This window comes from Balaenoptera musculus, chromosome 17 (assembly GCF_009873245.2).
Source record: "Balaenoptera musculus isolate JJ_BM4_2016_0621 chromosome 17, mBalMus1.pri.v3, whole genome shotgun sequence".
Lineage (NCBI taxonomy): Eukaryota > Metazoa > Chordata > Mammalia > Artiodactyla > Balaenopteridae > Balaenoptera > Balaenoptera musculus.
This window is the reverse complement of record NC_045801.1, coordinates 23134889-23147519: the sequence shown is the minus strand read 5'-3', so window position 1 is coordinate 23147519 and position 12631 is coordinate 23134889. Positions and strand designations below refer to the sequence as shown.

At 37.3% G+C, this 12631-nt stretch overlaps 1 protein-coding gene across 3 annotated transcripts in view; it reads right to left on the bottom strand.

Moving 5' to 3' along the window:
* TRPS1 (transcriptional repressor GATA binding 1) overlaps positions 1-12631 on the bottom strand; it is a 255995-nt gene that overhangs the window by 172898 nt on the left and 70466 nt on the right. For all 3 annotated transcript variants that reach the window (XM_036830713.1, XM_036830715.1, XM_036830714.1), the window contains one exon: positions 4211-4814. In XM_036830713.1, the coding sequence (XP_036686608.1) occupies positions 4211-4814 (604 nt within the window). The remainder of the gene's footprint in view (positions 1-4210; positions 4815-12631) is intronic.

Below are 12631 nucleotides of genomic sequence, written 5' to 3'. Positions count from 1 at the left end.
TGACGTTCTGTCCTGACATGACATGCAGAAGTGTATTACATAAGTATAGATTTGCCAACTAAACAATTATACTTCTGCGTTTCACTGAAAAATGAAAAAAATGCATTTGATATTGGCAAAATCTTTGTGAAATTTAATAACAGGTGTTTGCTTCCTTTTAATGGGGTTATCAGTTAAAAGACAAAGCTTTCTGTGTTATAAAATCCAATCTAACACGTTAATTACAAGAATGAAACCTAGAATTTCTCAACCAGGAAATAATAAAACGAACACAGTTACATCTGCGTTAAGAAGCTACCAAATAATTAAATAAATAAATGCCTTTGTTAAAATAAAAATTTTACAAGAAGCTGATCAGAAAAGAGCACCGACTATACTGAGTTCTGACTATACTACACTGTTTAGTTTAAAATGAGAAAGGAACATCTATTTGAATATAAAAAACCAATTAACTTTTGCTTTTAGCAAGACAGTACTAAAGACGTTAACCTCTTCATGGAGCCCAATTTAAATGCTGCGTTTTCAAAACATTTTCAGGAGCTTATTCATGTTTTGTAAGATCTATTCTAGAAGTTTTAAAAGAGGAACAATTAAACTTTACATATAAACTTGGACTATTTCTAGCAAAGCATCTAAAGGGGCTAATATTTCTTTCTACTCATAAAAAGAAAAAACATGATTTTATAGAAATACTGTTAGTGCACACAAAACCCTGATTTTCATAAAGCAATTTACAAGATGAAGCTTATGTTAATGTGCTCCCTGCCGTACTCAAAGCACAATCATCAACACAGGTCACATACACAATTTAGAATTTTTTATAACAAGATCAATTCCATTCTAGTAACAAGGAAAGTCTAAAGGCATTCACCAAATGAAAATACACATAAATGAGCTGCCACTGAATGTCAAACTAAAAGCCAAACACTGACCTAAGAAAAAAAAAAAAGAAAAAGAAAAGAAAGAAGTGAAGAAAACTAATGAATATTTTGAAACTTGAGCTCTTCTCTGTGATTCTTATATTTCCTTCCTCACTTTGAGTGCAGCAGAATTTCATAACTACAACCAGTTAGAAACATGTAACAGAAAGACTAATATTCTGAAAGTGATATTTTAATGATGTGCTTTGTGACATGACCCTAACTCCATTCAGCATACTCTTGAAAATGTTTCCATTATTTAGCAACATAGTGTTAAACTATTTTAAATTAACATTTTCTGTTGGACACATTTTCCACACTTAATTCTCGATATCACTCTGCCCAGTAGTCAAAGATGATAGTCAAGTTTTTACTTTTAGTATTAGAAACTACATGTATAAATGTATTTATATTTGTCCTATTAATGCTTTACTGGATGCTCTAATTAAAAAATCGCTTTTAAAACCTATTTTCCATTTCTTAAATTGCTTACTATTTCAAAACAAACATACCAAACAGCAAGTTAATTTCAAGTTTCATTCTACTATTTAAACTCAAACATGAATATTACATTCTGTAGATATATACTTACACAGACCCCTGTTTTTTCATTTAAAACATGGAAATTGTATGTGCATATTTCACTTGTGTACTTATAAATTTTTACAGGACACCTTTGTTACTAACTAGACCTCTAAAATTACAAAATTAAAGTACTTTGGTTTTGCCTTAGTAAATATGATGGCAATATTCTTTTGGGTTTCCCCTGACTGATGGCAGAGGAAGGAATGAGAAGTATATGTTTGCAATGATAACTTAGCAATACCAATTTCTACCACCAAAGTAGATTTCTTGTCAAATTCACAATCAGAATTCACCAAAATAGAATTCTTGTCAAATTCACAATCAGAATGGGCTCTTACTTCTCTCAATTATCTTAAAAAGCTGATCAGCAAGATATGTGTAAATTAAAACTTTTAAATTCAGTTAATATACTAAATATTGGGTTGGCCAAAAAGTTCATTAGATTTTAAGTAAAAATAAAAGCCACATTTTTCATTTCACCAAGAACTTTACTGAACAGCATATTCACTAACCAAATGAACATTTTGGCTGACCCAATATTTCACAATAAATCAAATCAGCTACACCTCCTTAACGCAAATGTCCAATAAAATGGGTGATTTCCAAAAGCACTATTCAAATGCAATGAAAATATAAATTTTAAAGATCAAATTTTACTAAAATCACAGAAGAAAGATCCAGGCCACTTTAAAATATGCCATATATATATATATATATATACTTTTTTGTCAGCTCTCAAAATTTAGTAGACGATGGCCTTTAAGTATCACAAATCCTACAGTTAGGAATCTGATATTCACTGTAGAACGCAGTTAAGTAGCCTCTTGCTGAAGATTTCCTACTTCAGCAGCTAATGTGGAGGAACTGAAAAGACAGTTAAAATGATGCAACAGAAAGTTGAAGTCAGGGAATTAAGGAAGTGGAGGAATTGAGAAAAACAATTTTTTTAGAAAAGTATTATCATCCTCAGGCTGCTTAAAGAATAGAACTATCCTGCTCAGGTTTTAGATTGCACTGCTTCATAAATTACTGCTCGTTCCAAGTTCTTAGTGTTTACAAACAGTGGCAGAAAAGGTAACATTCCAGAAACAGTCTAAAAGAGTCACACAATTTGGTATCAGATGAAGATGTCATGGATGAAAACAGTTTTAAATGGAAAAAAAGAAAAAAGAGTGGGGAGTTCTAGTGATAGAGATGTAAGGAAATCAATTCCACCACGCTCTCAAGATGCAACATGAAATTTAAAAATCCTAGGACACGTCTTTCCTGACTTATAACCAGAAACCATAAGAGCCACTTGAGATCAGAAGAGTCCTCATATACTAAGAAAATGATGAGCATTTACAATGATAAAGATGCATAATATATGAAAGAAGCTCCCTAAATTGAACACTCACTTGAAAAGCACAGGAACTATTTCTCTTCTTTCCAAAGTTATTTATGATAAGCTTGCTCCTTCCGGGCAGGAAGGATTCTTTGTTTCTCAGTGTACAAGGAGGCATCTCCTCTTCTGCATTCAAGCCCTTCTCTTAGCTCCAGGGCATGACTGCGGATGGGAAAGGTAACAACTTTTATAATTAACTGTGCTCCTCCAAGGGGCGTTTCTCAACTCCACTAGGGAAAGCCAGAGAAGCACAGATAAGCTTCGGAGAATCTACACGAAATGAGAGCAGAGTAGCCAAGCTGACATTGGCAAGAGTAATTTTTCTCCCCAGAATACATCCAGAGAGAACTCGGTGGTCTCCTACCTCCAGGTCAAAGCACTGGGCTGGCTGAACTGTATTTCCTAACCAGCTCTTTTGTAAAGGTTAGCTGGTTTCTGATCCTACCTTCCATGAAGGAACAAAGCTTTGAAATCATCCGGAAAGCTCAAAACTTCTCAAAGTCAAGGTGAGATGTTGAAGTGGTAGTGCCTTAGGCAAAAAGCAAGCATCACTCAACTGGGAGCTCCTGAATTTTCAAAATCTAAAATATTTCTCAACAATTCACAGTCTACACAGCATGAAGAGAGTGAGCAAGGATCTTATCTTACAGAGCTTTTGTTTAGTTTCTTTTTCACCCAGGACTGTGTCTTTCTCCCTACAAGAGCCCGATAATGTAAAATTCATGGTTCTCTTCTTTGGATGCTCTTCACGCCATTCACACTTAAGTCTATCTCATTTTCTCCCCCCTCTTGGCAACAAAACAACAAGCATTGTCATTTGTACATAATTACGCTGTGAGTTTTAAAAACACTACATTTCTGTATTAACGTCTCACTGAGGGCTTTGCATTCTTAGCGATTTAAATCTCTGCTAATTTCCTTATTAACCATAGACGGTGCCACACCACCTTAAAATTTACAAGTCATTTCATTATTTTAATGTAACAAATGTGCATCCTTCTGGGATTCTGAGCCTCCCTTCTCCAAAAGTGGCCTCATCGTTTTGCATAATCACCAGGAATGATTAACAAACATTCAATCGGAGCTGAGAGTAGTGACAAACAAGTGACTTCTACCCACTCGATCGAGTATGTGTAGAGTACACACAAACGCACGTGAGCTGCTTTCTACCACTTTGGCCTTATTAAGTATACATCCCCAGACTGATACACATCATTTAGTTGCACTTGGTAAGTCATGATACTAACTCTAGAGAATGTACGTTCTCCCCATTTTCCCTTCAAGATATAGGAATTATTTTAAAAAAATAAAACCTTCCTACCCGTAACAGGGACTGGGATTCATCCTTGGACTTGTTTTCTCCGGATGCAGGATACTGCTGGGTGAGGGCGCCAGCCTTCTCTCCGCCTGCAGGCACCCCCTGCAGGAAGCCCTTGGTCTCCACAGCCAAGCCATAAATAGGGCGCGCCAGGTGGGCAGCCTCTACGTTGGGGCTATCCCTTAAAGTCTTTGTCTGCTCTTGGGGGCCGGACACAGGGGTCAGAAGCCCCAGGCTTGCTTGGGTATAGGATGGACTGCCCCGTAGGATGTCCGCCCCTCTCCAAGTCACGTTGCGAAGGTCATCACTTGAACTCTCAGCCCAAGCTTTTTCTTTCAGCCCGTCCTTCTCTTCTAGCTTCTCCCTCTTCACCACACTCTCAGCAACCGGCTCTCCCATTTTAGAGTCTGGATTGAGCAGACTGTAGACCTTGAGGTCAATCTTGGGCTCCTCCTTGATGGTGGACACGGCATGCCCGTCCTCTTCGCCGTTGGCTGTAGTGCTGTCCTGTTCCTGGCAGTGAACAGTGTTGAAGTGCTCCAGTAGTGACTGAGTCTCGGCAGCTGTAAAACTGCATTGACGGCATTTGTAGCAGCTGTGTGCTCTCCTGCAGAAGAAGAAAACCATTACTCGAAATCTAGCATTCACGAGGGCTTTAAAAAATAGTCTTCAAGCACCTGAATTTTATCTCCTGTAATGTAATACGTAGAATGAAATACAATATTCTCAATACCCAGAAACTGGCATGTAATTAACTGGCATCTTCAGTTCTAGGTAAGGAATGCAATATTCCCGGTTTGTTATATTAGCAATAACAGGTACCTGCACACACAGACACACTTATGCGTACACACTCCAGACAAGTCACATTTAAAACTGGTTGATTTGCTTTATTATTGAAGGACCTGCTCTGTTCATTTTACTGTGACCGGATAATCATCAATTCTATATTATTTAATAGATATTCATAAATGTTTACACCTGATTTCATCAATGGACTTTTCTCTTTCCGCTTATTTAAACTAAACTGGGATATTTTTCACTATAAATATATATACATTGCTAGTGCTGAAGTGCTCTATACAGCTTTTTTTTTTTTTAATATTTTATTTATTTATTTATGGCTGTGTTGGGTCTTCGTTTCTGTGTGAGGGCTTTCTCCAGTTGCGGCAAGTGGGGGCCATTCTTCATCGCGGTGCGCGGGCCTCTCACTATCGCAGCCTCTCTTGTTGCGGAGCACAGGCTCCAGACGCGCAGGCTCAGTAATTGTGGCTCACGGGCCTAGTTGCTCCGCGGCATGTGGGATCCTCCCAGACCAGGGCTCGAACCCGTGTCCCCCGCACCGGCAGGCAGACTCTCAACCACTGCGCCACCAGGGAAGCCCTACAGCTTTTACATATATTAAAATAAATTCTACTGAACTGATTACAATGTTCTTTTCTATCATAAAATCTAAATCCATTTAATCAATGAAATGTGGTTGACTGAGCTACATAATCTAGTAAATAAGATATACCAGAGGCTCAAGATTTTTAAGACAAATTTTTTCTATCTGTAAGGACTTACGAACATTCAACAAATGGAGTGTCTGTTGGGTACCAAGCAGCATGATAGGCGCTGTACAGATATATTCATTAAAAGAGTGTGTGTGAATGTATGTTTATGTGTGTGTTTTCTTTTTATAAGGCACAAAACAAGGAGACCTTATTGTTGGATTTCATAGCATCTCCTGCTGTTAAAGACAGAACGGTAACTGTTAAATTAAGAAAAATGTTTGATTAACAAAGAAGAACCGAGGCACTGTATCCTAAAAGGCATACCGGAAAGGTACACAAATAACTGGGAATAAGGCATACATTCTTTAACTGTAAAAACCTTGTATGGCTCTCTAATTAAATAACCACATGAAACACTTGCTACTCCACGATATAATGTGTTAGGAGTTACAGCTTAAAATAACAAAATAAGTTTTGAGAGCTGTTACTTAAAGCTACTGCAAAGTGGGTACCCCTATATGTAATCTGTAGATAATCATCACAATATTACTTTGCCAGGCACTGGGTACACATTGGTGAATACAAGGCACGTAGCCCTTGTCCACCTGGTGTTCAGAGTCTAGTCAGGAATGACAAGCTTCACATTAGTCTCTAAATAAACATGTAAGGGCAAAGAGTAATATGTGCTAAGAATGAAAAGGATGGGATGGTAAGGGGGTGGAAGGGCTGCTTAAGGTCCTCAGGAAGGCCTTTCTGAGGGCGATTTATCAAAGCAAAGGATGGAAAGGAGCTATCCTTGCTGGAGGACGAGGAAGGGGAAAGGGCAGTACATTCCAGCAAGCCTGAGATACTGAAAGAGGCCACTGATGCTTGAGAGGAATAAATAAGAGGAAGCATCATAATCAACAAGCATCATAATCAACAAGCATAATAATCAACAAGCATCATAATCAACAAGCCGGAGGGTCATCTAGAGCTTTGTGGACCACGGCAAGGAGGTAGGTATCTTCAAAGGGAAAGGGAAGCAACTGCAAGCTTATAGGCAGAGGAGTAGCATAGTTAAATGTGTGCTTTAATCACTTTGGGAGTGTAAAAGTTTCTCTATTGGGTGACTTCATTCCGAGACCTGTCTGATGGCTGAAAATCCAAAAGAACGTTCCTATTTTATAGAAGCAAAATTCAAAGGTATTAAGACATGTAACAAAATCTCAGCCAACATTTGTGGAGAGTACTTAATTTGGTACATGATTATCTTCTTGTGATTAAGAGCTTACATTTGGTTGAATAAATATGGATATTTAACTTCTACTTTTTACAGGAGGTTGTTTTCAATCTTTTGTCCTATTTTTCTTCATGAAGTAGGAAAGATAAAAGGAAATACAATAAATGAAAAATGATTTGATGATGAATTGACCATAAAAATATTAAAATGAATTTTTCTCAAGAGAAAGAAACCTAACTCTTAAGGAGAGAATATACAGGATGACGAGTAAGAATCTTGCCACCAAAGTCGAGGCCAGAAAACCCAAAATGGAATTAAGATCACAGAGGACAATAGGCAAGACTCAAAATATAGAACCTAGAACCTCTGGGAACCTCATTCAGAGAACCTTCCTACCATAACTATATTTGAATCTGAAACAATGGAAGATAAACTCCTAAACTCAAAAATTGTACCCCCAAATTATTAGCTTAGCTTTTATGAAGCTCGATCAGACAGATGAAAATGGATTTATCAGAATGGTCAAAGCTCAAAACATACTCAGGAAATACCCTACTGAAGATATACCACATAATCTATTCAGTCATAAAAGTTAAACATAGGGGCTTCCCTGGTGGCGCAGTGGTTGAGAGTCTGCCTGCCAATGCAGGGAACACGGGTTCGAGCCCTGGTCTGGGAAGATCCCACATGCCGCAGAGCAACTGGGCCCGTGAGCCACAATTACTGAGCCTGCGCGTCTGGAGCCTGTGCTCCGTAACAAGAGAGGCCGCGATAGTGAGAGGCCCGCGCACCGCGATGAAGAGTGGCCCCCGCTTGCCACAACTGGAGAAAGCCGTCGCACAGAAACGAAGACCCAACACAGTCATAAATAAATAAATAAATAAATAAATAAATAAATAAATAAATAAATTTAAAAAAAAAAAAGTTAAACATAAACAAACAAACAACCTTCAGGAAGCACATTCACAAGCTCTGATTGACCTTCACCCCAAGACAGTTCTAATGAGCTCACTACCCACTGTGGCAGAGAGTTTATGGTTTCCCTGACTTGGTGGAGTCCCTGCTTGAAAACTGTGATGGGATCCCTGCCCATAAATTAAGACTATAAATGGCCACTGCTACTTCTACCAAAGTACAGAAAAATTCCAAAGAACAAACATTCCCAAGAATTACAGTGACATTATTTCAAGAAATGAAGACAATTAATTCTAGAGCAACGAGGAAAAAGTTTCAACATACAAGAGAAGAAGTGCGAGACACTAGAGGACCACGTGACAAATTATTTTAAAACAGCAGATTCATAGTTCTATTGGAGAAGCAATTTAGTTCTCTTAAAAGTAAGACTCTAGAACCAGAATGCCTAAGTTTCAAGCTTGGCTCTGTATTTTACTATATATGTGACTTCGGATAATTTACTGAACCTGCCTCAATTTCCTCACCTGCAAAATGAAAACAATAGTGCCTCTAGTATGAGTTAACCAATATAAATCCTAAAATTAAATAAAGCCCCCCTTCTGTGTGAATCTGCACTCTGCACTCTAGTCAAAGGAGCTAAAACTTACCAACTGGCATTTTGGTATCATTCTTTTCCACTCCCCCAGGTACCTTAACCATGACAGACATCTTTCTTAAAACCATGTTTATTTCCTAGAAGATCCTTTGTTTTAAGACATTACCAGGTGGAATATATTTTTTGCATTTTCTGCTTCATCTAGTGGTGTTCAATGGCCTGAAAGATGGAGCAGTTTAGCAGTTAACTTAATTGTCAAGCCTTACTCCTTTTTCAATAATAGTAGTCAGACCCATAATCTTAAAATTCTGAATAACAAAGACAGAAAGGGCATTACCTGTGTTTTCTTGAAGTCTTCAGAGGTAGGGATGCTTTGTAAGTGTATTCAGGAGGGTGGTTTAGAACCATAATATATCTAGTAATATATCTCAGTAATTAAGATTATGTGCCTTCAATATCTACTTACTCTGCAATCTAGAAATGTCCTTGAGCCAACCTATTCCTTCACCAAAAAAAGACGAATACATCCAACCTTTAACTGGTATTTGACTGACATGTCCTCCTAAATATACAAGGAGTTCTGGGTGTGTCCTGTCTAGGCAATGAATTCATCACAACGTATCACTCTGAAACAAGGTGTCTGGGGGCTTCTAGGTTTTCTAGTTTCAAGTTCCTGTCCCAACGGACAACTCCCTGACTCCTTACAGGTCTCGGCAAGAGCTGTTCTGATCTGCCCACAGAGGAGCTCTTATTCTGACTGATCAAGGCAAAACCTTCCGTGATACAGGTGCTGGAGGACTGTCCGAATGCAGAGGACGGTGAGGCTGGGTGTAAAGCAGAAAGGAGACAGAAACTGCAGAGATAAGTTTTCAGTGAGAACCGGGTTTTACATTGAAAAGAAAAACACATACTAACAGGAAGGATATTAAAACGAGGTGGCAATAACAAGCTCAACGCACACACCTTTTCTTCTGAAGACTTCAAAGCACTCACACATATGTGATCTCACATTCCACTGAGGTATAAAGCCCATTTTATAGATAAGTAAAATGAAGACAGTGCCGTGTCCATTTAGTCAACATCAAGTCAAGAATAAAGGGCTTCTACCTTCCAGACTGATGTTCTATTTTTCTATCCTCTGTTGCCTGAATTTTTAACTTTATACAAAAATAAATAAAATTACTGACAATACCGACCATGAAAAATGAGGGCTAAAAATTGAAAACATGAGGAGAAGGGAAAGGTCTTCTAACTGACAGAAGTGAGACTGACTACAGCAATGGTTTGCAAAACGGGCTGCAAGCAGCGCTGCAACTGAAGGAGTTTCTTAGCAATACAGATTCCAGGGCCTCTCGGTTGCCCTATTGAAGATCTGAATCTCCTGGACATAACCTGAGAATCTGAATTTTTAGTAAGGTCTTCAGGGGACACCCATGCAGGGACCAGTCACAAACTGCATTAGTAGATATATCCTGGTTCAAAACAACTGAATGAACACACTCAAAGACATCCTCTACCACCTGTGACTCTAATAAAACACAGGTAATGCCCTTACTATCTTTGTTATTCAGAATCATAAGATTCTGAGTGTGACTCCTATTAATGAAAAGAGCGTAAAGCTTGACAATTAAGCAGTAAACTGCTAAACTGCTCCATCTTTCAGGCCATTGAACACCCTGAGGTGAAGCAGGAAAGGCAATTTGCTGCATAATACTCTAGAGAACTGAAGGACTTCTTTCTCCATATAATAGTCATCAAATAAATGATAGGAAATATATTAAAAAGACAACATCACTGTACTTTCAAAAGCTGGGAGCAACATGGAACTTTTCAATCACCTATGCTAACATCTAGAGCGGTGCTTCTTAAACCCTAACATGCAGAAGAATCATCTGGGAATCTTGTTAAAATTCAGATTCTGATTCTGGACATCTGGGGTGGTACCCAATAGTCTCTATTTCTTACAAAATCTCAGATGATTCTGATGCTGTTGGTTCCCAGACCACACCTTAAATAGCAAAAGTCATGAAGCCATAGTCAGAAATACGTCAAGATGAGTATTAGATTGGAATGAACTCTCAGTATGTATACTCAGTACTTGAAAGAACATTCCCAAATGAATTCTTTATGATGAGTAACATCGTCTTCCCTCTTAAAGCACATATTCCCACCTCCGAAAGTCAACCCTAACAGCTTTATAAGCTAAAACTATACACATGACATTGTCAAGCATAATCCCCAAATAGTCATTCATCTTCTTTATTTCACTGTTTGGGGATCATCTTTTAGTATTCTTTAGTTCTAGGCCATTTATATATATTACTCTACAACAATCACACATAGTACTTATTTCCATCCCTACTTCACACAATAAGAATGTGAAGCACAGACAAGTCAATTCATAAAATAATACGGAGCGCGTGATGCAGTATTTTAGCTCGTGTCCATAGTCATTCTTGCATGTATGCTGTTTGGTAGTTGATGCAACACTACTAGCTTGTTCAGGAATTAGTTCCTGAAAGATTTGGGTATATTTCTGACTTGTGTCACTCTCAACAATAACTGAAAAGCCCTTCAACTTAATGCCATGTCCCCCCAAAATAAAAAGATTATTTTAATGCCTAGTATAAGAAACGTTACTGAAGAATTAAAGTTTAGTCATTGAGAAACTACATTAGTTTGGACTCTGCTCTAACCTACTGAATGCATTTCATTTTATCAACATTAATATGAAAACCTCAGAAGGTTCAGGGAGTTTTCTCTTCATTTTTCAAGACCCACCTTAACTACCTTCTCATCCGTAAAGACTTCCCAAATGACTCAAACCCAAGAGTAAACCTACCATCCTCTGAGCTACTCTGAAACTCTGTCATCCAGAGGATTTTTTTCACATTGCGTTTTATTAAAATGAATGGCCTTTGATTTAAGTGATGGCATAAAAAGATTTATTTCATCATTTAAAAAGCTCTCATTTACCAAATAATCATGTATGTCTTACTTTACAGTTATATTGTAATTGCCTTAAAATCAAGATCAAAGCCCACACATCTCTATATCCCTTCCAGCTCCACCCCGAACATCCAGACAGTAAATATCTACTTAATAACCAAAGGAATGAACCACCACAGCTCTGGTAATGCTAGACTTAATATGTAAAGTCATAAAGCAGCAGAGAAATATTAAGAAGTACATAGATATTTTGCAGATGGTATATTTTGAATGGTTCTCTGAATAAACTCTTCATTATTTAAAAACTCCTAGAACTTCTAGCTACATTAAGCCCAACTAATTTTAAAGACACTGCAAATATATTTGCATTAATTTAAATTCTATACTCTGCTGCCAACTGGATAGCAAACATTCTCTTCATGCTACCTGAGGAAAAAAGACGGCAGTCTGTAGATCTCCCTACCATTATCGGTGCCAGATAAAATACAGGATGCCCAGTTAAATGTGAATTTCAGATAATAAACAAATAATATTTTAATGTAAGTATGTCCCATACAATGTTTGGGACATACTTACATAAAATCTCAATTTTTCCAGTGCAAAACTTTAGACAATGAACACAATCAACTTTGATAAAAGAGATAATCATCTTTTGCCTCCAGAGAAAACTACATCAAGCTGCATAAAAAAACCAAATTGTACTTAATTCAAGTGACTTAAAATTTCTTTGAGAAAAGATGTTTTATTCCTTATCCTACTTGACAGAATTTTCATGTGCTATAAAAAAGCATTTATTTCAGATCCATTCATATTTCAATACCTTTTACCCTAGGAGTAGCATTTTATTCATTAGTAGAGATTAAAAATTATTTTCATAATTCATAAAGAACTGAGGTTTTCTAGATTCTAGAAAAAAATCAGCTAAAAGGTGCTAGTCTTTTGCTCTACTCTGATAATATTTCTATATTTCGATTTTCATAACAAACAGCTCACAGTATTTGTGGAGTCAGCTCTAAACAACGCTTTGTTTTTTCCTTTTAATGTTAACTTCCAGAGATTTATGCCATGACTTAAAAAGCTCTCCTTCACCGAATAACTGTATTTCACTTTCAATAGTTTTAACCATGGTTTTTCTTCTTCAATGACTAAATGGACATCAAAGTAAATGAATAAATTATAAATACTAATCAATTAAGACTTCAAAGGTATTTTTTGGTAATTATGGAAACAAATACCTACAGATAAAT